This window comes from Gavialis gangeticus, unplaced genomic scaffold (assembly GCF_001723915.1).
Source record: "Gavialis gangeticus isolate Ggan-Ray unplaced genomic scaffold, GavGan_comp1, whole genome shotgun sequence".
Classification (NCBI taxonomy): Eukaryota; Metazoa; Chordata; order Crocodylia; family Gavialidae; genus Gavialis; species Gavialis gangeticus.
The window spans coordinates 7,385,448-7,408,578 of record NW_017728993.1 but is presented as its reverse complement, the minus strand read 5'-3'; the positions used below and the strand labels follow the sequence as shown (position 1 = coordinate 7,408,578).

At 42.7% G+C, this 23,131-nt stretch overlaps 1 protein-coding gene across 1 annotated transcript in view; it reads left to right on the top strand.

Annotated features, from left to right (window-relative positions):
• The window catches only part of RAVER2 (ribonucleoprotein, PTB binding 2), a gene marked incomplete at its 5' end in the record, with an annotated part of 101,347 nt that overhangs the window by 42,434 nt on the left and 35,782 nt on the right, over positions 1–23,131 (top strand). Inside the window, 4 exons of the mRNA XM_019528291.1 lie at positions 5,756–6,225; positions 15,534–15,725; positions 17,727–17,853; positions 19,252–19,331. Coding sequence (XP_019383836.1) covers positions 5,756–6,225; positions 15,534–15,725; positions 17,727–17,853; positions 19,252–19,331 — 869 coding nt within the window. The remainder of the gene's footprint in view (positions 1–5,755; positions 6,226–15,533; positions 15,726–17,726; positions 17,854–19,251; positions 19,332–23,131) is intronic.

Sequence of the window (23,131 nt, the reverse complement as noted above, 5' to 3'; positions counted from 1 at the left end):
CCTGGATTAACCCCCCCCCCCCCCAGGACAGCCCTGGGTGCCTCCCACCACTGCATGCCGCCATGCCCCACCAGTCCAGGAGTGCATGGGAGTAGGCGTGTGCCCCCCGGATCTGTGTGGGGCACAGTGGGCCAGGCTGTGCTCTGGACAGGCAGCAGAAGGCTCTGGGAGAGGGGGCTTTGCCCCCCTGCCACTTGTCCAGCCTCTTCGCACCTCCCAGACAAGCCACAGCTGCATCCTGGCTGGGTGAGCAGCAGCAGGGCATGGGGTTGGGCCTGGCCCAGTGTACAGGGGCTAAGGGAAGTTTTAGGGTGATTGCAGCCCTCCCATAGACCCCCTCCACTGCCCTCTGCAGTGGAGCCAGGGCTGCTCTTCAGTATGTGGCTGGGGCTAGCCTCCTGGAGCACAGCTCAGTCCAGCCCACCCTGCGCAGATCTAGGGGCACATGCCCGCTCCCATGACCTCCCGGACCAGTGACGCTCAATGGCTTGCAATGGTGGGAGCCTCCCTCCCCGAGTCCCACACCCCCCGGTCCCAGCCCCAATCCCTCCCTCACTGTGAGGACATTGATCTGCCCCACCCCAAACCCCTTCCCTCCCCCCTCTGCCCACCACAACAGACTTACCAGCTGGAGGCAGCTGTATCCAGTGTCCTTAAAGACTGCTGCCTGTTCAGTCTATGGCTAAATCTCCAAATCAGGCCGAATCTTTTCTGAATTGATTCAGAAGCTTCCAATTTGATTCAGAGCTTTTAATTGGTCTCCCGATTCGATTTGGATTTGGAGATTTGGCCGCTGAATCGCGCCAAATCTCATCCGAATTGAATTGGCTGCCAAAGCTTTGCACAGTCCTACTGGGTGGCACAATAATTTATCTTGCCAGTGTGTGTTTTGTGGCTATTTCAGAACCCTCAGCTTCTTTCTTTGATATCCTATCTAGATATCAAGTCTTTTGAATTAATACAACTTGTAAAATCAACTGTATTGTATATGTTCTCAAGTATGCTAGCTAATTGTTTGCAAGATACCTCCTCACAGGAGAACAAGACTAAGATTTTATATATGACAATTTCTGTTGATAAAAGTATGCTCTGTTCTTCCGGTTTGCTTTATAAACTGGTATGAGACCGTCACAGCTAGTTTAAATATGCTCCATGTTTATATTTTATTTATAAATCCTCCTGCAGATTTTAGGCTGTTGCAACCTCTGATTATTCACACACTAAAGAAAATGTTAACATTTTTCACTTCTGAAAAGTGTCAGGTTACTATTCATTTTCGCTGTTGCTTGTGCACTGGTGTTAGTAGAAACAGATGATTAATAGATTATCTGGAGTTAAAGAAGTTTTCTGTTTTAAACAGTAATCATGCAACAGGAGCTTCCCGGAGTTGAATTTCAGGAAAGGATTCAATTGAAATACGATAGGTTGAGGGGAAAATAAGTTATGGTGTGTCAGACAATGAATGTACCTCCATCCACAGTACAGTAATTAATTAGGAGAGTGTGTGATGCCAAAAATACTATGAAAAATATTTTGTAAGTAATTGTAATAGGATATATGATTTATGGAAGCAAATTACATACTACCATGTTTACTCAAATCTAAGTTCCCCCTCAGTCAGCATGGGGTAAAAGCCCCTTATCTTAGATTCATGTACAAAATGGAGGGAGGTTGGGCAAGGTAGGCAGTTGCTGCGGCTGTCAGGGGCAGAGTCAGACCCACAGCAGATTTCTGCCCCCCATTCCACTTGCCCTTTGCAGCTTCTGGGGGAAGGGGAAGAGCCTGTGCCGATCTGAGGGTGGAAGGGTGCCGATGGTGGAGAGGGGGAGGAAGGCTGCAGGGGGAAGAAGTGGGGGGGGGGGCAGAGGGCAAAGGGACCACCTGACCCCCCCCAACCACTTATTTCTCTGCTGTAGTGGAGGGTGGGGGATGAATTTAAGACAACCCTGCAATAATTATTTCTATACCTGAAAAATTATAACAAATGCATACATCTTCTGTGTAGAGAGTCTAATTATCTGGGGGAAATCTTAAATTCATGGTTGACTTAGATTTTAGTAAATATGGTATTTTAAACTGCAGCATATCAAATACTACTTAATGTATTTTTTTGCTTGACCTTTTCTTGCATAAGTGATGATTCCAGACAGTGGAAAAAGAATTCTCAGATCTCATTTCTGGGCAGCTAAGAGCCTTGTGACACGGTATTTTTGGGCAGGTCTTGGAGCTCTTACCATCTGGATTGGCTGCACAGTAACACCTGAAACTAGTTTTAAGCACTTGTTATGTGCTCAAAGTTATACCAGTCCAGGGCAGGATTATCTCTGAACCATGCTACCCTGCTCCTGTTGCACTTAGCTGTAGCCACCTTAGTGTAAACAGTCCACCTGTCGCCTCCCCTGCTGGGCAGGCAGATTAACCCTTCCCTGCCTGCTGGGACAGATAGCCGGGCAGCTATAAGTAGGTGGGGATGAGAGGGTGCCACAGAGGAACCCTGAGGGTTAGTGGGGAGCCAGGAATGGCGCCCAACCAGGGCAATTCTTACCTTTCGGTCCTCCAGGTACAGTTACCATATTTCCAGTTTTGAAAAAGAAGACATGGTCGAGGAGGGTAATATGATTGTTAGGGCGGGCAGTGATATGCCCATACACTGCTGCTAATAATGTTTTGTAGCAAGTCTTTTGAGCTACAACAATGCCCAGACCAAACAGAAGTTCACTGTTGGATCCACAGGGGAAGGGAATCCAGCTGCTGACTGGGAGCCTGCAGACCGTTTTCCTTAGCAACAGTCCCTCCTGCCTCCTAGCCAGGCATTGTTTTCAGAATGGGAGTGGGGAAAGGGAACAGAGGGAGCTTGTTCTAGGGATTCCCCAGCCGGCACTAGAGGGTGGGTTCAGGTGAGTGGATTGGAGCCCCCTCCAGTGGGGGCTAAAAATACCCCAGACTGAACTCCCTCCACTCCCTTTCCCTCCTCCCATTCTGAAAACAGCTCAGAGGCTGGGATGCAGGCAGACACAAATTACCAAAGATGCTGTGTTTTGAAACATCTTCATCTGAACCCTCATGTAATGAGGGTTCAGATTTTTGCAGGATCAGGCCCTTTTAAAGTGCTTTGCAGCCGTGCATGGTAGAGTCCTTTTAGGGGCCAGATAAGGTGAAAATTGTCACTTCTGTCTGTGCCCACAGTGCAAGGTGTAACAAGACCCTATAGCATCAAATTTGGTTGTATGATAAAACATAACCATCAGTTTTCAGGCTGTGGTCTCATACAACTGTATTAAAATTAATATTGCTGTTTTTGCAACTGTCTGTCACTTAGCCTTATATTTACAGTTTGTACTCTGTTCTAACTAAGTAGTACTGTGAGATGTCATGATTTATTTTAAATTCACATAAAAATTCAAATACTGAATAGTATGCAAGGTATTATCATATTTAAAATCCAGTCGTGTAGAATTGCGTTTGTATAAGTTCTCCACTTTTTGTTCATGGATATGTTTTACTTTAAGTAGAGGAAAGCTTCCAGAAACATGTAGGCATCTACACTTCGATCATTCATTTGTACCTGCAACAGATCTAAGACTGCATCTTGTTGTATGGGTGGTTTTGATTAAGTACACTGTGGAAAACTTATATGCTACAAATATTTCCATCAAGAGCAATCAGCTGGGAGGTGGGTGGTTAAAAGCTTGGGTAAACAGGTGTGCATGGTATCATGTGTTATAACGAGGTGTCATTTTAGAAAGTGCTGATATAAGGCCATCCCCTTTTCCTCCTCATTAAGTAGCCTACCAAAATGACAATTTTTACTTTGCCCTGCATTTTAATCCTGGCCACTTTGTGGAATCCAAGCAGTGGTTCTAATGGTAATTGCTACAGTGTGGAGGATTTTCCATATTTTAAATGGTACTTTCAAGTATATAGCTTCAAATTTTTTTGCGGCCATTTTAAAATCTTTAAAATATTTGTCCTCACCCTTTGAATCTGATTACAAACAGATGTCACATTTGTCTCAACAGAAACCATTTTATCCTGGGACAAACTGCAGTTGTTCAGATGCTTATGCCTGCTGTCCCAGGACACACATTATGAAAGTTCATAGGATAAGAAGTGCTAATAGTTTTCTCTGGATATTGTGAAGTGATTCTGAATAGGATTACACTGTTGAATCAGTAGCAGAAAAATGGCAGTGCATTCAGTTGCTCGTTGAGCCCTGATTGGAAGGATGATGTGTGTACATGTCAATCCTGGGACTTTTCTCTTCTGGGACAAAAGCAGCATCTGTTTCTTGTCTCTGCCAAAATGAATAAGCTTTTGTACACAAGGCAGGATTAGCTATCTTTGCAGGTATCAGCAAAGCATTTGTTAGAGTTCACAAAGCCTCAAACAAGATGCTTTCTAGAAAAGTAAAATGTCCAATTCTGTCATAATGGTCATTAAGTCTAACCTGAAATAGAAAATACTTACAAACTGACCTTTCTTGACTACCAAAGGAGTGCTGGGCCTTAGGCTACATCAGCTACTGAGCCAGTTGCAACTGTTTTAGGATGGTTGTGACTGCTGTATGGCTGTGATAGGAATTCGTTTTAAAAGATTTTGATAAGTTCTAGTACCAGATTTCTCTAGAGGATCTCCTTTGTCCAGCCATTTGTGAGTGCTGAGGGTTGGAGGGAACAGCACAATACCTCTTGCATCATAGCCTCTACAGCCTTAATAGGCGCAACATTCAGTTATCACGAGCTTGTACCCAGTTACGTATATTATAAAAACAGCTGAATTTCCTGCTTTGTCCAGCAGCAGTACAAGCATTTTGAAAGGTTGCCAATAATGCTTAATTTGTTACTAAGAGCAACAGACAAATTTTCCCCGCATTTCCACATCTATCTGTTTGCTAAATGTAGTTTTTATATTTTGTTGTGCTGTCAGTGTGCAAAGCAGAATTTGACTGACCTCCTTGTGAAGTCAGTCCATTCATGATTTCTTTATAAATGTTGGGGATGCATCCTAAAGTAAAGTTTGTTTCTGTTTGGTTTTTCTATTATGTGTGAACGACCAACCTACAGTCCTAATAAATGGAAAACTTCACTGGAATTATTGTACTTCCCATGTTGTATTCCTTATTGTTATGGTTGTTTTGTACCGCAGAAAAGGACTAGATTGTAAGTGTGTAATAATGGCAAGGAGACAAGTGTGAATGTATACTTTTAATAAGGTTAATTAAAATACTTACTGTACCTTGTGATTTCTGTGTGGTGGATTCTCTTCTAAATACTTGATTTCTGCGGTATTAGAACAGGATATTATGATGACTCGGGTGCATCATCTTTCACAAATCTCTCAAGTTTCAGTGAGTTTTTATTTCAGAGTTTGAGCTTTATAAATGGCCCATGACTGAGGCTCAACAAAAATGTTACTATTATTTCTTTACCAAAAGTAAAATATTCCTATTCTTATTCAGGGGCAGCATGGAGGAATGGTAATAATAATATATATGATACATAATATTATGATGTATACTATTAATGGTTATATTATATCTGAAAAATGTTATCCAATTAGGCACAAATAATAATGTTCCATTGCCAGATTTTAAAATGCCAAATTTTAAAAAGTCTCTTTATGGTATTATTAGCTTTGTATTATAAATATATGTCTTATGGTCCCTTTTTTCTGTGGCTCATTGTGGTGGGGGGAGGTGTACTAATATTGTAGCTGAACTAGAACAGGTTGTATAACTTGTTTTGCTCTTTTACAGCTTTTGTTACTCTGCTAAATGGAGAACAGGCCCAAAATGCAATTCAGAAATTTCACCAACACTGTCTTCGTGGTAAAGAAATATCAGTGCAGCTGCAACCAACAGATGCTTTGCTTTGCATTACCAATTTGCCAACCTCATTTACATTACAAGAATTTGATGAACTGGTGCGTACATATGGCAATGTTGAGAGATGTTTTCTGGTCTATAATGAAGTTACTGGTCATTCAAAGGGTTATGGGTTTGTGGAATACATGAAAAAGGACTCTGCTGCAAAGGCTAGACTGGAACTTCTGGGCAAACAATTAGATGAGAACACCCTCTTTGCGCAGTGGATGGATGTTAATCAGTTGACCATGGATCTTATTCATTCTAAGTGCCTTTGTGTTGATAAACTCCCTAAAGACTATGCTGACTCAGAGGAACTGATGCAAGCTTTCTCACTGAAATATAAACCTGTGTTCTGTCAGGTATGTATATATGAATTGAAAGCTTTCAAAAGATGCATATGGAGATGTTTTTAGTCTTGGATTTGCATATTTTTTCTACTCCATTGTTTTACTTTTAATTTGACTGATTATATACATTATGATGTATCTACATATGAAGTAGTAATGTATGATGCAATACTAATGTTTCATTGACATAGGTTTACCATGACTGATAGATCACCATATAGGAGACCATCCCAGTTGAGTCTAGATATAAGGTTTATAATATGTTCTCTTCCTGTGTATTTCACAGAAAAAGATTTCAGAAATATTTTACAGAGCTTCTTAGATAGATTTTAATTTCAATTTTATTATTTGATCTATAAAGCCAGATTGTGTTGGCTCCTTAAATCAAATGGCACAGGACTTAAAGAAAAGTATTTTAGAAACCTTAAAAAAATCTCAAGTAATTTTCTTTGATTTGTAAAGTTGTAGCCTTAAAGGGTAATAGTTTCCAATGCTAGCACTAGCTAGAAATAAGTGTTGTTTCTGTTGGAAAGGACATATAGATTGTTGCTTTCTGTTGGTATAAAGGCTTCCCACCCTGTCCTGATTTACACGGTATGAGAGCACAAAACCTAACTCGGTGTGTCAGGCTTTCCTGGGCCCATAGGTCTCTAATCCCTAGACTAGAATATGAAACAAGCTACTTTTAGAGTATCCCAACCTAGCCTAGCTTGTCATTTCAAATAATAAAATCAGGAGTTTCTGACAGAGCCTATTTTCCATAAAACCATGTTGAATGTACAGTTTGAGGTTGTTGAAAAGTTCATACATTTTACATCTTTAATTGTGGATCGCATCATGAGACAGGTGATATGTGTGATATCACACATGCTGATGATACCCATGCAGTAGGTGGCAGAGCCAGGCAATATTGCCCATAAAATATTCAACATAAAATATTAGAGTGCTTTGTTATTGGAAGTAATGCAGCCATTCTAAGAAAACCATTTTATACACCTTCAGGTCTCTCTCTCTCCGTCTCATAAATATGTATCATTACAGACTAATGACATTTGTTATTTATTGTATTATTACAATACAATTGTAATAATACAATTATTTGTATTATTACAATTCTAGATGGAATTGCAAGCTCTAGATGGATCAGGGTCCCACTTGATGTAGGCATAAAACAGAACTAAAGACGGTCCTTTACCAAGGAGCTTACAGTCTAAGTTAAAGTCAAGATACAAGCAAATAAAAGTACAAAGAAGAAGCGAGAAAACACTGGCTAAACATGATAAGCAGTCATCTCAGCACTCCCTCAACTTAGGCCAGGGCGGGCAATTATTTCGGGCAGAGGGCCGCTTACTGAGTTTTGGCAAGCCATCAAGGGCCGCATGACAGGTAGCCAGGGGCAGATAAATATTAATTTTCCAAATTTTTTAGGGGCTTCGTGGGCCAGATAGAATGGCCTGGTGGGCTGTATCTGGCTCACGGGCCACATTTTGCCCACCTCTGCCTTAGGCCATAGAAAGGTCTGTTGGTGAGATATGCTAGTTGCATGGTGCATAATAAAATCACACCAGTTGGCTGACATAACTATGCCAGCAAAACCCAAGGTGTGGATGCAGCTGTCCTGACAGAAGACAATGTCTGCCAACCAAGTTTATGCCATTCAGGGAAACTGGTGTAAGTCTAGTGGCAGAAAGTATTCTTCTGGCAGAGTAGCCTTCACACCTAGAAGGCTAGGATACAGAGACTGTAGCTAAGAATGGAGCAGTCCTGTAGTGTATCATTAAGCCCTAGGCTTTTTTTGACAAGGTTTTTTATAGGCTTAATGAAAAGGGACACTTTTAAAAAGAGTTTTAACGGGCTGTAATGTATTAGTTTTGTGATGTCTTTGGAGAGCAACTTTAGTGCGTGAAGACAGTGAAAGGGAAAAGCAAAAAGGTGCTTGTTTGAGAATCAAACACGTGAGAGACAGAGGATTAATTGGAGGAGGGAGTTTACACCATTGGTAACTCATCTGAAAATGAACCATGACTGGCCTTAAAAGTGAAAATAAGTAGATTGTTTGCTGAGACAGAGGAGGGGGCTAGTACAAGGATGAATAGAGATGAGAAATGTGGTTCAAAGGACAAGCTAGGAGTATGATCTTTGCAGCAGCATTCTGAATTGAACTGCAAGGGCCTAGGTTGCATTTGTCAAGGCCTCAGAAAAGGGTGTGGCAGTAACTGAGATGCAAGATCAATGGCATCCTGAAGGACAATTTTACCTGTGTGGATAATAATACTATATTTACTTGAATATAGGATGACCCTGATTATAAGATGCCCCCCACAATGATTAGATTTTACATACAGAAAATTTATATATGTATTACAATTTTACAGGTATAGAATATATTTATTGGAGGGTTGCCTTGAATTTGTCCCCCTCCCGCTGCTACAGCAGAGAAAATAAATCTAGGGGGTCAGGAAGCCCCATTCCCTTCTGCCTCTCCCCAGCTTCTTTCCCATGCAGCCCCTTCGTCCCCTTCCTTACTTGCAGACCCTGCTCTCCCTGAGCACATGGAAATGAGGAGTACATTTTAAAGCACTGACCTCAAAATAAACATAGCTGTAGTAACTTGAACATAATACGCATAGACTTAGTTCACCCAGAATTAATGCATTTTACCTATATATATATATATATATATATATTACCTAATATATTACAAACTGGGCTGGGACCCAGCAATCAACAGCATTTGAAGCCGTGGTGACCCGACAGCTCAGCACTTCTCAGTATGATTGCATCCAGATGAGTGGGAATGTGCTGTTTGCAGTACCGCAAAGCCTTTTGAGGCGCCACAAAACACATGCAATGCTCATGGTTCCATTTGCCAAGTTGCATATTTGCAATGCGGCAGGAAAATTAGATAATGGGAAACCCACTATCTAAAAAATCTGTGGCAGAAGAAAGTGGGGCAGCACACGTGGATACAGTGTGCAGCGTCCAAAACCAGAGCGTGACCAGCCAGAGCCACACTGCAGCTGCCAGCCAGGCTCCACGCACCTGGATTGCTGCTGCTGCAGCCCCGGGAGGCCCCTAGAACCCCAGGTGAACTGCTGGGGCCAGCCCAGTTGTTGGCCCCAGCCTCCCCTACGCCACTGGGGCAATTTGCCATGCCCCAGAGCACGCATGCGGGGGCATGCCACTGTGCCACTGCTGTTTCTCCCTGGGGAAATGTACTTCCTGCTTGTCTGGATGCACCCTATGTGTGTGTACTCCAGATACACCCCCACATCCATGTGCTAATTAGCCCCCACCCATGACTGGAACTGGGTGTTCTTGTCATAAGTCCTGAGATAGATAGTCCAAAAATTTATTTGCAGATGAGGCACCAGGCAGCCTGGTTTGGCTTTACATCATGGAGGCAGGGCCACACTAACCATATGTGACAGGCTTAGACAGGGGGCAACAGATGGACTCAGGGTAAACTGTTTGGTGATTTTTGCCAGACATTTAAGGCTGGTGAAGAAACACGAATCATTGGAAATGGGAAAGAAAAGTGCAACTCAGCTGTGGGAATGAAGAGGAAGTCAAAATATATGCAGTGTAGTGGCTCAGCATGACTTCAAAAGAGTCGGTGCTGAGGGGTACTACATTCAGTGGGCACTACCATATATCTTTTCCAGGGGGATGCACTAATCTATCCTTGTGGTTTCAGCATGTTTGACCAATATGGGCCAAGTATTTTATAGTTATGCATGGCTGCATTTAATCAACTTCATAGTTATTCCGTTATTGAGCACATGCTGCTTTTGGCAGCAGTTTAATGATAAATGATGCATTTAGGAGGTTTCCTTGTATGCAAGTGTAAGACAAAGGGCTTCTCTCTCCCCCACCCATGCTGGTTGCAAGAAAAAAACTTGTCTTGTATTTGAAGAAATACAGTATTTAGAGATGCTATGCTGAAACACATCTGCAATATTTAGACATAGCTTGGATGTCTGGACTTGGAACAGGATCCAAGTCAAAGAAGATCCACTGCTAACTAACCTGAGTGCCAAGCAGGATGGTGGAGTTGTCCATAGTAATTAAGAAGTGGTGGGGGCTTCTAGTGAGGAGATTAAGAACATAGTTCTAGACATGGTGAGCTTCAAGGTAAGGAACAGAAATTAAACATAAACCAGTATAAGTGATTGGAAACTGGTTCAAGTCTCTAACACAACAGAAGTTCAGTGCACATAAACTGCTTTCAAAATTGTTGAAACGGGTGTAAGATAAACTGGATGGATGTGATGTCAGACTTAACTGGTTTAGGTTAAATTGGTTTAGTGAACTCCTGTCCTATCCCAGATCCCCTCCAGATTCAAGTTAGCTCACAGTTCCACAGCATCCCAGGATGTTTTTCTGGGTAAGTGGACTAGACTTGGCTCAAGCTGTGTGTTCCAGCCAAGCAAGGATACGTGCTTTAGTACCTCCCTTTCCCCTGCCCCGGCTTCTGGTCTGGGCTGGCACGTGCAGGCATGTGGCTGCATTACCAGAATCAAAAGTAAATATGTGTTCACTCTTATCTGTTCAATCTCTGCAGCTTAGACTACACTGCAAAGATTGAATCAATTCAACCTCGGGCATTTTGATAGTGGGCATGTCGATATGTGATGTTGCGTCACCGTAGCAGCGCACTATGGCAATGTAGCATCAGCAGTCACAAACTGTGATGCAGCAGCTACACTGCTGTAGCAATGCACTCCTTCATTATAGCATGTTGCTGCGGTGATGTAGCAAGTAAAAATAACCATGCACAGTGCAGGCTATTACTGCACCATCATTTAGTACTTCCAAAAGGTGCGGTAACAAAGGCTCCGTAGGGGCATGTGTAGAGGTGCCCTGTGTGTGCTTAGCCCAAATGATAGATGTCAGAGGGACATTCTGGGATATGGGCTTGGACAAAAGGAGACTAGTGTGGAGCAGAGTGGTAGATCTAAAGAGTTTTCACCATGGTGATGCCAGTTGAATTAATGACTATGGATGAGATCACCCAGAGCAAAGATATCCAAGGAGGAGAAATAGGCCCTAGGGACAGAGCCTTGAGAAAAAAGTCAGAAGCAGGGATGGGGACAATCCCAAATACTAAAGCAGTGACAAGTTGTAGAAGGAGAAGCAGTGTTATGTAAGCCAAAAGAGGACAAGATTTCAAGAAAGGTCCAAGATTTATTATGTTAAACACCCGTAACAGTTTGAGGAGGAGAAGGATGGACATGTTGGTTCTGAACTGTGACTGAGGAGAACTCATTATAGGAAAAGGGTTATTGTTTTTATTATAGTTTCCTAAATATAGCCAGGTATTACAGTTCATTAACAGATTGCCTTTGGTACTAACTATTCATCTTGTAAAAATGTTTTAGCTTGAGGATTTTGCTTAAGAATCTTACTCCTTTTGATGTGTTTATTTCCCTCAATCTGTAACTTTACTCTTCCTTATACTATTCTTCTTCCCTTGTTCCCTCCTGTACTGGAAATACAGACTTTTCTTTAAGGAAGAGCTGCGTCCAAATATTTATACACACTTTCTAAAATGCCTCCATTCCCTGCACGTGACTTGCAGAGATGTTTGTTTCCCGTGTTCCTTGCTTCAGTTACGGAGAACGAGGCAACTACTTAACCTTTTCTTACTTCAGCTCTTAGGTTTTCAGTAGGAAGTCTCCATTTGTGTTTTAGTGATTTCCCCCCCACCTTAACTTCACACAGATTGTGGTGGCTGCAGCATTTCAGGTTGAAGGTGTCTCGTTTACCTGGATTTCTAACTGGGAGAAGCTCTAGTAGTGCAATTTGTTGTAGAAGTGTAGCCATCTAATATGATAAAAGCCTTTGTCTATTTGTCTGTCCACAGCACTCTGGGCCAACTGCACATGCGCCGCCGAGAGGGCACATGCCTATTGGCTGCGAGGGCCTGGAATGTTACGGACAAAGGGAGCTGCCGCACCGCCCCTCTCGCCCCCCCACAACAGCCGGCAGGGAGGGGGGAGGTGGCAGGGAAGAGGAAAGAAAGGGAGGGAGAGAGGGGAGCAGGAAGGGGAAGGGCCCCCTCCTGCTGCCGCGCCTGCCCCCCACTCCCTCTCTGCCTGGCCCCAACAACAGCCAGCAGAGAGGGGAAGGCAGCGGGGAGAGAGGGAGTGGGGGATGTTGCCTGCAGCTGGGTGTCAGCAGACGCTGCCCCATGCAAGCCCCCTCCCTCCCTGTTCCTGGAAGCTGCCAGGAGCACAGGGTGGAGTGGCAGGGGATGGGGGGGTGCACGGGGCTGGACGCGGGGCGGGGGAAGGTGCACAAGGCTGGGGTTGGGGGTGTGTGAAAGGTTCATGGGGCCAGAGGCAGAGTGCTGGCACTGCAGGGCATTGGGTGGCAGCACTCCATCCCTGTCCACCTAACCCCCATCCCCACCAGTCACTCATGATGGGCAGTTTGCTAGTTCTTTATAAAAGTCTGTCATATCTTAACCAGGGGTTTGTTGCAGTGCAGCAACATTATATAGATAAAACACGGTTTAGACAAGCTCTTCTATTTCCTCAGCCCTCTTCCCTTCCAAAAGCTGGAAGTTATTTCCAACTGCTAGATTTGACTTCAGTGATTTTAACCCCCTGCAACTACTGAAGAAGCTGTAAGAAAATTATTGTTATGACCCTTATTACTTCAAGAACTAAATACAGTAATTGAAAATTAGTTGATTTTCCAGTCAGATTGAAAGAACACTGTCTTTTCTCTACATCATGTTGAACAATGATTCTATATCACTTCTGTTTATGTTAGGAATTGACACTACTGCCTAAAAGATGTGGTCCATATTTTAACTTTCTTGTTTAACAAGAAGTTAGTGACTCTACCATAAAACACTGTGTATAAAGCATAGACGGCAGTGATATTAATTTTTGCCGGGGTGCTAAGATGATGCCCTCACCCCTGGTGGCACAGCTGGAGCAGAGCTGAGCAGAATCCTTGGGGGGTTGGGGGTGGATGGGGGCTGCTCACTGCAGGCCTGGGGCTCCCTGCCTTGCTGTCATTCCCATGTTGCCATGGCAAAGCGCCCCTTGCCTGGCCAGCAGCAGCAGGGGGCACAACACCATGCTGCCACCCCAACTGCTGCCGTGTGGGCAGGGGGCACCTTGCCATGATGGGGCAACCGGTGCAGAGCTCCCAGGAGAGGGCAGCAGGGCAGAGGGCCCTGAGCCCACAGCAGGCAGCCTGCATCTGCCCTCATCCCATGCACAAATCTGGGGGGCACATGCTCCCTCATTCTTCCTTCCCCAGGAGTTCGTGTAGCAGCAGGGAGCCAGCTCCCCCTCACCCAACTGCATGAACCACTCCTGGTTCTGTCCTGCTCCCCATCCCAACCCTGGGCCCCATGCACCACCCTAGTTGGGCAGCACCCCCAGGCCGAACCTCTGTCCCACTCCCTCCTTTGCTGTGGGACCTTGATCTACCCCCATCATCCAGTTTACCTGCAGGCAGCTGGAGGAGCTGTTCTCCATTGCTGCCTGGGTCTATATTCGTGGCCATGTGCATGCCTGCCTAGCCCCTTTCCCCTCCTCCCCCACTTACTAGATGCAGCTCAGCTCCCCACTTCCTAGAATAGGGGTAGTTGTTTGGGCTAGAGAGTCACTCAAGGAGTTTTGCTGCACTCTTGAGGTCAGGGGGTAGGGGCAAGTCTGACCCAGCCCCGGCCCCGTGTCATAGCTGTTTACACTAGGTTGAGGGGCGGTGGGGAGGAAGGGGTCCAGGGAGATTCCAGTTTATCCTAGCTGGACCGGGCAGGCAGTGTCTCCATCAAGACCAGCCTGGACCTCTGTGGGCAGGACTCACTCAGCTGGGTGGACAGGATGGGGTCAAGGGCATGAAGGGAGTGGGACAGGTGATTGTAGGGTGGTGACAGGATGGAGCCAGGCCTGGGGCACAGTCATGAACCTCTCCCCATACATTCCTGCAATGAATATTGGTTCTGCGGGCAGGGATCTGAGGGGAGTAAATCATGGCCCTGGCCCTGGCCCTGGCCCTGGCCCTGTGCTGTCACTACCCCAAGATCCTGGCCCCAGCCCTGCCCACTGTCCCATTGCCACCCACCTGTGGCCCCATCGCATCTGCCCAGCAGAGTGTGCCCTGCTCACTGGGGTCCCAGGCTGGTCTCCATGGAGACCCTACCTGCCTGCTTCATCCAGTGCCCCTGGCAGTTGCTGTGGGGTGTATGTGGGTCTGGGGTGTCTAGGTAGCAGTGCTGGAGTCTGGCAGAGGTGGCAGGGCATGTTCCTGGTCCTGAGTGGCAGCAGGGGCTGCCAGGAAGCTGAGTCCAGCTGCTGTGCCTCCCCTGCTACACCACCCACCATCTCCTGGCCCTGCAGACTACTGTTCCCAGTGTGCTCAAAAGCTATGTTTAGGGATAGGGCAGGCTGTGCCAGGCAGCACCTCCATGCCTGGGGTGGTCGGATGGCCACATGCACCATGGCCTGGGCTGTTCCCTGTGCCTGGGCCAGGTGAGGCCGAGGGACCCGCCATGGATTGAATGGAATCACTTGGTGGTCCAGATCCAATCTGTGGACTGTGTTTTGCTCACCCCTTGCCTACAAGCTGAAGCTGCACCTGTCACAGCCAGGATGCAAGGGACCAGGGGAAGCAGCAGTGGTAGCATGGGCACAGGCACAGGCAAAACCATCCCATTCTATAGGCTCTGTGGACCAAATGTTGCTGACCCCTGATCTAACTCCTTCCATAAGGATTAAGTTCAACTACAAACTGCAGTCTCCCTCTAAGATTCATGTGAATATGAGTGGAATCTGTAGTGTAATATTTTGTTTTGTTAATGTAGAAATTACCCTTTTTCATGTGACCTTACAAAGAAAGTACTACTACTTAGAAATGTGTTTAAACCAAGTATCAAAGAAATTTTATTTTCTATAGTAAGAAAATTATAAGTGAATATAAAAATAGTGTTCAAAAACTCGACATACTTGAAAATTTCATTCTCCTTTATAAAATAACTGTATTTATTATTAAAGCTGTTGAATAAATTTCATACTTAGGTTTTCCATGAGATTAGATATAAAGGCAGTGGTAAGTCGAATAGATGCAGCACAGCACATCAGCTAAATATAATATAACAGTATATTTCCATATTACATTTAACATACATGGGAAGAAATGTTATAATTGGGGTAGGCATTGCAAATTAGTTAATCATAGGAATGTTAAATATTTTGCACAGGTAATTAATGCTCAGTGCCAGGGGGAGGGTGAAAATATTTTAAAGCAGCTGCTGAAAGTGTGTGCTTTATTAAGCATATTGTGAAATGCCATTTCAGTTTGCTCAGGATGAAGATAGTTATATTGGTGGCTTTGCAGTAATTGAGTATGAGACTTCAGAGCAGACGGAGAAAGTGCGAGAAGCCACAGATGGTATGATTATCAAAGGAAAGAGAGCCCAAGTTTCATACTGTGCTCCTGGGGCACCAGGGCGAAGCACACTAGCAGCACTTATAGCAGCCCAAAGGATGGTAAGTAACCTTTCCATTTTCAAAGAGAAAACAATTCAAAATTTCAAATGTATGTTATACATTAATATTACACACACATGTGCCTGCACACAGATGGACAGACAGACATATATCTGAATTAATGAGATCTCTGTGACAAAAGTTCATAAATACTTTTTATATCCCTTTGGCAAGAAGGTGATTATTCAACCAAGCAAAAATCTTTGTAAATGAGAAAACTATTGGCCTCATTGAAATGTTAACACTTAAAACATACCTCTACATTAAAAAGAGACTCTGTAAAATAGCTTTGGGAAGTACTGTCTTTATCAAAATGTTTTTCGTTTGTCTATGAAAAGAATCATTTCTTTAACTTTTCTTCAAGAGCTGAGGTTATAACTTGATCTGCTTAAGTTGAGTTACAAGTGTTATGCTGTAGCAACACTGCAGAAGTGACTTAGTTTTACGTTCAGATTGGCCAGAACATATTAGCTACCCAGCCCCAAATCTGCCTTCTCCTTGTCAAAACAAGGCTGTATAATGCAAGGATGAAGAGTAAAATTTGGCCATACAACACATGTAACAATCAAATTCTAGTAAGTTTAGCATCTGTGGGTACATCCAGACAAGTGTGGCTGTGCGGTATGTGGTGCTGCGAACATGTCTGTAGTGCCACTACTGCACAGTCAATCATTCTCCGTGTTGGAAGGGACTGCTGCCCATGCATGTGCTGCTCTAATTTTTTTTTTCCTTTGGGTATGTTTGACCCATGGATATCCAGGAATCAAAAAAAACGGAGTAGCATATGCTCAGGCAGTACACACAGGTGAAAAGCGGATCCGGGCCATCTGGAGCCGTATTGCAGCTGCTGCCTAGGCTCTGCCTGGCAGGATGACCACAGCTGCAGCCCCAGGAGGTCCCCAGGCAAGGCTGCTGGGTCCAGCACAGTGCTGGCCCCAGCCTGCCCAACTGCCCCCGGGGTATCTTGCTGCACACCAGAGCACACGTGGTACAGGTGTTCCGTAGGAACAAGTAGCTGCAGTGCCAGGTGTGCCGCTGCTGCTTGTTCCCAGAGAACCAAACATCCATGCTCATCTGGATGCGCCCAGTGAGGGAAACTATTTCAGTTTTAAAATAAGCCAAATTGAGAAGGTGTACTTCTTAGAGCTGTGATTTGGTTTAAAATAAGTATTTATGTAATTGTAAAATAAATTTTAAGGTTGTAGGATGGCTAATTTCATGCCTGATGTAGAAGAAGCTTGTATATCCTGCATGTCATATCAAATCATTGCTTAGAAAATTGGAAGTGAAGGTGAGTTGTTTGAAGCTGTCATGAAAGTAGTAGCACAGTATTCTTATTGCTTTGGATAGCTTTGAATACATGACTCTGCTTTTCTGTAGAGCTCTACCCCACAACTCTATAGAAGAGGTGTGTTTGTGTTCTTATGGAATAAGTCTTAATAATGTATATTTCATTTCCTCCGTTACTAGCTAAATTTCTAGTTCTGTGGAAAAATATTTTCCCTGAGGAAAACCTGACACCTTCTTGTATAAAAGATACTCTGGAACATACTGTTCATTACATCTAAACCAGTGATTCTCAACTGGGGTAATGCAAAATCCTTTGGTGTGTGAGGAGGTGCAGGCTCAGGCTTGTACCTGCCCGGCTGTTCCCTTTCCCCCACTTCCTGGCCCCCTCTACAAAGAGATAACAGTAACAACCGTAACAAATAGTTTTTGAAATGGGATGGCATTCAGTTCACAAAAGTTATGAATGAGTGCATTGAGTCTAAAAAAGATGAGAACCACTGTACTAGAAAGTAATTAATTAGATGTTTTTGCAGACAGTTATCCTGCAGGACTCTTCTCTTCTCTGTGACGCATGGTGTTCTAAGAAATAAATCTGCACAGGGATCTAAATGCATTCTTTTTACTAAGGACGTTAGAATGCTTGAGATGCTATGTAGAACATGCTTTTGTTTCATCCTGGTTCTAACATTTCTCCATCTCTGCTCTTTTGAGATGAGAAACAATAGGAAAGGATTGCTTCCAGAGCCAAACGCAGTCCAGATTATGAAAAGTTTAAACAACCCAGCCATGCTACAGATACTTTTGCAGCCCCAGTTGCGTGGATGTGCTGGTAAACCTGGTAAGCTTTTAAGAACTTAGAAAGCAAATAAGCCGAATCTCCTTCCCCCATACGTAGGAAGATGATCCTTGTTCCCTTCCAGTCCTATGATTCTAAGATTCCAGTCCTGTGATTCTGTCTTCTGTGAGATGCATGAAAATGTTGAATCTGTATGTGTGAACATTGTTTTATGTTAAATCTGCTGATGCCAGTATCTAGTTTTACTTTATGTTTACAGTATAGTCTGTGTCTGCCAGTCTTGCAGCACTCTTCCCCACACTTACGGCTGGAGTAATGCATTTTTTAATGTCTTGGAGAAACATATCACCTTTAGCTTTGGAGGAAGGGAAGATTTTTTTACGTCCAAAGTATCATAATTGTCTCGAAATATTTTTCCTTATGAAAGTTAGAGCAGATAGAGGGACAGCAAACTGGTTTGAAAGCTAATTTAAATGTTAGTGTTTCTTGTACACCTTTACTAACTAACTCTTCAATTTACATATGTTTATGTTAGAAATTGGCTTAATATGTAATCTGTGTCACAAACATATTTAGACTTTGAGTGTTCGGATCTGGTTCCAGATGTGTACTTTGCAATTCAAGTCCTTTCCCAGTGCATAATATTTTAAAATACTTTTTTCACTTCTATGTTTCCATAGATACATGCATACACGTTATACAAACATAGTCCTGGTTAAGGTCATTTCACTAAAGGAACTTGCCTTCTCATTAGGTCAGACAATAAATCACAAAGGAATCTAACAAGTTTCAAAGAACTAAAGGGTTAAAAGGAAGAGGAACAGACAATCTGCAGATTTCAGGACAGAAAGATTTAAAAATATAGGATGCTGTATAGTGTGTTGTGTCTTTTAGACTAGAGATTCAGCACATTGGTGAAAGAGGAAGAGGATGATGAAGCTTTAAGGTGTCTTTTTGCCACCTTTGTCCTGGCCTGTTTTAGGCACTGTACAAATCTCTGGGTTAACTGTCAGCAATCTCTCTATGGACTACCCCATCAGCTTTAGGTTGTCCTTCCTGCTCCCAGGACCACCAGACTTGGATTTCAGTGGTATTTTGTGCAGGCATTGTGGTTCTTCAGCATGCTCTTAATCATAAATGTATTTGGAGAGGCCAAATGGAATAATGTATAAATATGAATACCAGTACATAAAGGATACATAAAAATAGATATTTATATACCTGAAGAAAAATGTCCTACATTCAGAAATGTACCTAAATCTATCTCAGCCATGCAGCTAGTCCAATAAAAGATATCGTGCCAAAAAATCCTTGCCTTTCATATATTTCTTGGACCATCACAGGTACAACATCACTCCAACACTACCATATCTTTATATAACTTGTTTTTAAAATTACTTTAAGTATTTCATTATTAACATCTTGTATTTCCTAAAACAGTTCTTGGAGCTTCTGCTGGTTTCCCTCATCTTGTAAATACAGCAGTCAGCCCAGTTTTGAATCTGAATCAAGTTCACCAGGTATGTTTGCTCATGTGAAATAATGTATACCCCAGTGTGGATTTATGAAGTATTCTACTTCAAAAACTATACACGGCTGTTGAGAAATTATAAGTAAAATCAACTTTTCTTGTTAAAATGATCTTGTTCCTTATAATCTATTTTATCTGGTGGTTTTGAATGAGGTTTGACTCATTAAGATCAAGTTGTACATATTATCTGCGTGCAAATTAGTTTTTTACTTTTTTCTGAGGTTTTTGATTTACTAATACCTGACTGGTGACAGAGCTTTTCCTAAAAGAAATCTTTTTCCATTTCTGAATTACATCAGGAGAGGGTGGGGGGAAATGGGGGCACTGATTCCTTCTGGAAGTACCTCAAAAAATATAGAACTTTTGGAAAATGTGTCCTTTACAAGGCAAGAGCTATCACTGTTATCTATCTGTTTTAGTTCATACTATGTATTGTAAAGCAATATGACTTTCAGCCCAGTATGAGCCCAGCATATCCTGGAAGATTACAAAGAAATCCAGGATCCATAAGGGGGCTCTGTAAAGGAGATTTGGGATAAATCCGTACCCTAGCTTAAGGATAAGTCCATGGACTGGACTTGCAGCTCTGGCCCATAGACAGTGCACCTCTCTACACCAATCCAGTGCGTCAGCAATCCATACGGTTTCTACATCTTGCTACCACATCATGGGTACCAAAAAGTTTGCCAAAGTGGAGACACTGCCAATGGTCAGATTTTACCTTTAGTAAGTATGGGCAGGATTTTCAAAAGCTCCAAATGGAGTCAGTGTCTCAAGTGCCATTGACTTTTAAACAAGGCTTTTGCTCCTACAGCTGTTCAGCGCTTTGAAATTTCCACACTAAATGAAAAACATCCATGTTTGTTAGGGTTTTGGCTATGCTTTTATAACCTATAGCAATGTGTCTGTTGAGAGATAGTGAGCTATAATAGAAGAGATCTTCATAGTAAATGCACTTCAGTTTTTCTGTTAAGAAATTGCTGTGTTTGTGTCTTTTTCAAGTATTAGATATGTTGATCAGACCTACATTATTAGAATAAAATGCTTCTGCCTCCACTTTGAAAATAAAGGTCATTATTTGCTTCCATTTCTTTTTTAAAAAAGTGACTTCAAAAGTCTTCTGCTCTGTTTAGTTACTGCTGCTCTTCTGTAGCCTGAAGGAGTCTGTCTTCCTAGGAAGGCAACATGAATGCTTTTTAATCACAGCTGGTGGGAAGCATGTTTTACATAGTTACAGTGTGATTGATGAGGATCCAATTATTTTTTGGCTTAGGTATGCTGCAGCCAAAAGTTATGGCTTTTGCTTTAGATAGACTTGTACATTTAATATTCTTCCATGGAGGCTCTTGGCTTTTAATTAGTAACTAAGCCTGACCTAATAGGTTGAACTTTACTGAGTTTTAATGCTCTTCATCTGGCTCTTTTTTATCTTTGGTGATTTATCTATCTGGAGTATTCTTCAATGCCAAAAAAACAGGTCATTACTTCTTTCTTGGAATTCAGTGTTGTCATAACACATAGAGCTTTTGCTCTCCAGCTTTCTATTAGCTTTTGGGGAAAAAACTTAGCTTCATCTTATTTCCATATATCTTCTTGCTTCTGTTGCTTTAGCTTCATGGCATCCAAGGTTTGTTAACCTATCCCTTCAAAAGAAGCAGTGTGTTTAATATGATTATGTCCAAACATTGGTCATAAAAATAATTAAGTAATGAAGACAAGGATTTAGCAGATGAATTTGAAGCCCTTTGGATGAATCACTGACCAGTGTTTCCATTTACAGAATTTAAATGTTTTTATTGTTTAACTTAGCTGCTGTGGATCCTTCTTCATGTACTAATAGAACATACTGTAAACTTTAACTTAATATTTTTTTGCTGCTGTGTCTGCTGTTTAAAGAGTCAACCTTTAGTTAATTCTTGGGATCTTTTGAGGACTTACCCGAGAAAGTTTTTCTTTGTCTTCTGAAGTTTGTCACTAAATCAGTGCACTTCCTTTCTTGATTATTTAACAGAAAATGTAACCAAAACAAGTAAACATAAAATATATTTGCTATTTATTATATTTATGTATATAAATAAAACACCAAGATATATTTTTTACCATAGGCCATAAATAATGACAGGTGTTTAGGGCAGGTATGTGGACTAAATAAACAAATACTTATATATACACAATCCAGATTTATCTCCTTTTTTTGTTGGGTAAACCATGTTTGAATGTAAAGTGTAATTCTCAGATCTTTCAAGGTGTAGCTTATTCCTTGTTTTATGCATAGACGTTTTTGTATATAATTTTTAAGAAAACAAAGGACTTTTTCTTTGAATGTCTAAATTCTAGTTGTGTACTGAGTTTGGTTCTTATGGCTATGACCCTGCCAAAAGGGACATAAGCTGTACTGTCTGTAATTCTGAAAGCATTCATCAGGCAGAGGGTTCTGGCAGACCCAAAAGGTAACAAAGCCTTATTTCCTGTGCTCAGCTTCGTCTTCAGTTTTCAATCACTGGTGGTGTTTTAGCTAGCATGGGGGATTTCAGGAAATGAAAGAGATTGTACTTACTAAAATTCCATATATCCATTCTTGCATTGCAGAGTGCATTTTGTGAATGCCAAGATGTTAGCAAAAGAGATTTGTTGAGAGCTGGAGCAACATATGTTCTGCCTGGCATATCATGTTAGAGAATCTCTGCCAAAATGTTGTTTGGAAACATTTTTCAAGCATATGTATAACTAACACAAATGATAACATGGTTTGCTCTGCTGTGGATAGAGGTTTTCTTCTAGACCACCACACTAGCCAAAAATATATATTACAAATTATTGTCATAAGTTCTATCATGGTGTCTCAACATGATTTTAAGTTCCTTGATTGTAGGTGCAAATGGTGTTCATAAAGGTATTCAGTGTAACGCTGCACAAAATTCAGTTCAAAGACGACAGTCTGGGAGTAGACTGAATAGCTTGTTCAATTGTGGGTGCATTTAACACGTGCAGTTAATGTGCATGAATAAACTGAGTTGACGCAGCACCTGGAAGCAGTATTCATGTGGACCCAGGACTGCAGCACGTTGAGCCTGGTCAGAGTAGCCCCAGCTGGCACGGGGCCTGGAGAGGGGTCAGCCTGCCAGCCCAGGGCTGCTCCCCCCAGCTCAACATGCTGCGGAGGGACTGGCTAGGGCACAAGATTGCTTCAGCGCAGAGCTAGCTGGCAGGCAGCCCCCATACTGAAGCACCCTCATGCCCCAGTCAGCTGAGACAGAGTCTGTACCTGTACTGTTGTGGAGTAAAAATCCCCACAGCAGGGTAGTTACAGGTCCTACCCTGCTGCTATGTTAATTAGTTTACTGCCACCTTATAGGGGTGCACATGTAGGCACATGGTGTTTACTGTGCAGCTAATTAGTCTGCTGTGCAGTATGTCTCGTAGACATGCCCTGTGAGTGTTTCTTGAATAACGACTTCTCATGAGACAGTGGAGCATAGTATCTGCTGCTTCTCTGGAGTAGCATTCATGTTATATAGCATTAAATAATATTTCCTACCAGTCACAACAGAACTTTATAAGGCACTAAGATGTGGGAAGCAGTCCTGTAATAGAAAATAAAAGCATTACAGGCACAACACAAATGCCAGTAAATTTTTTTTAAAAACTGATCCTCAGCCCCTCCCCCACCATAGTGGAGATTAGGACTGGAAAAGAAAGGAAAAAAGGAAGGATAAAAGGAATTCAGAATAATTTAGAAGCTTTGGGTGCCAGTGAAGCAAAGCTGGAGTTCTGTTGAAAGATGGGAGT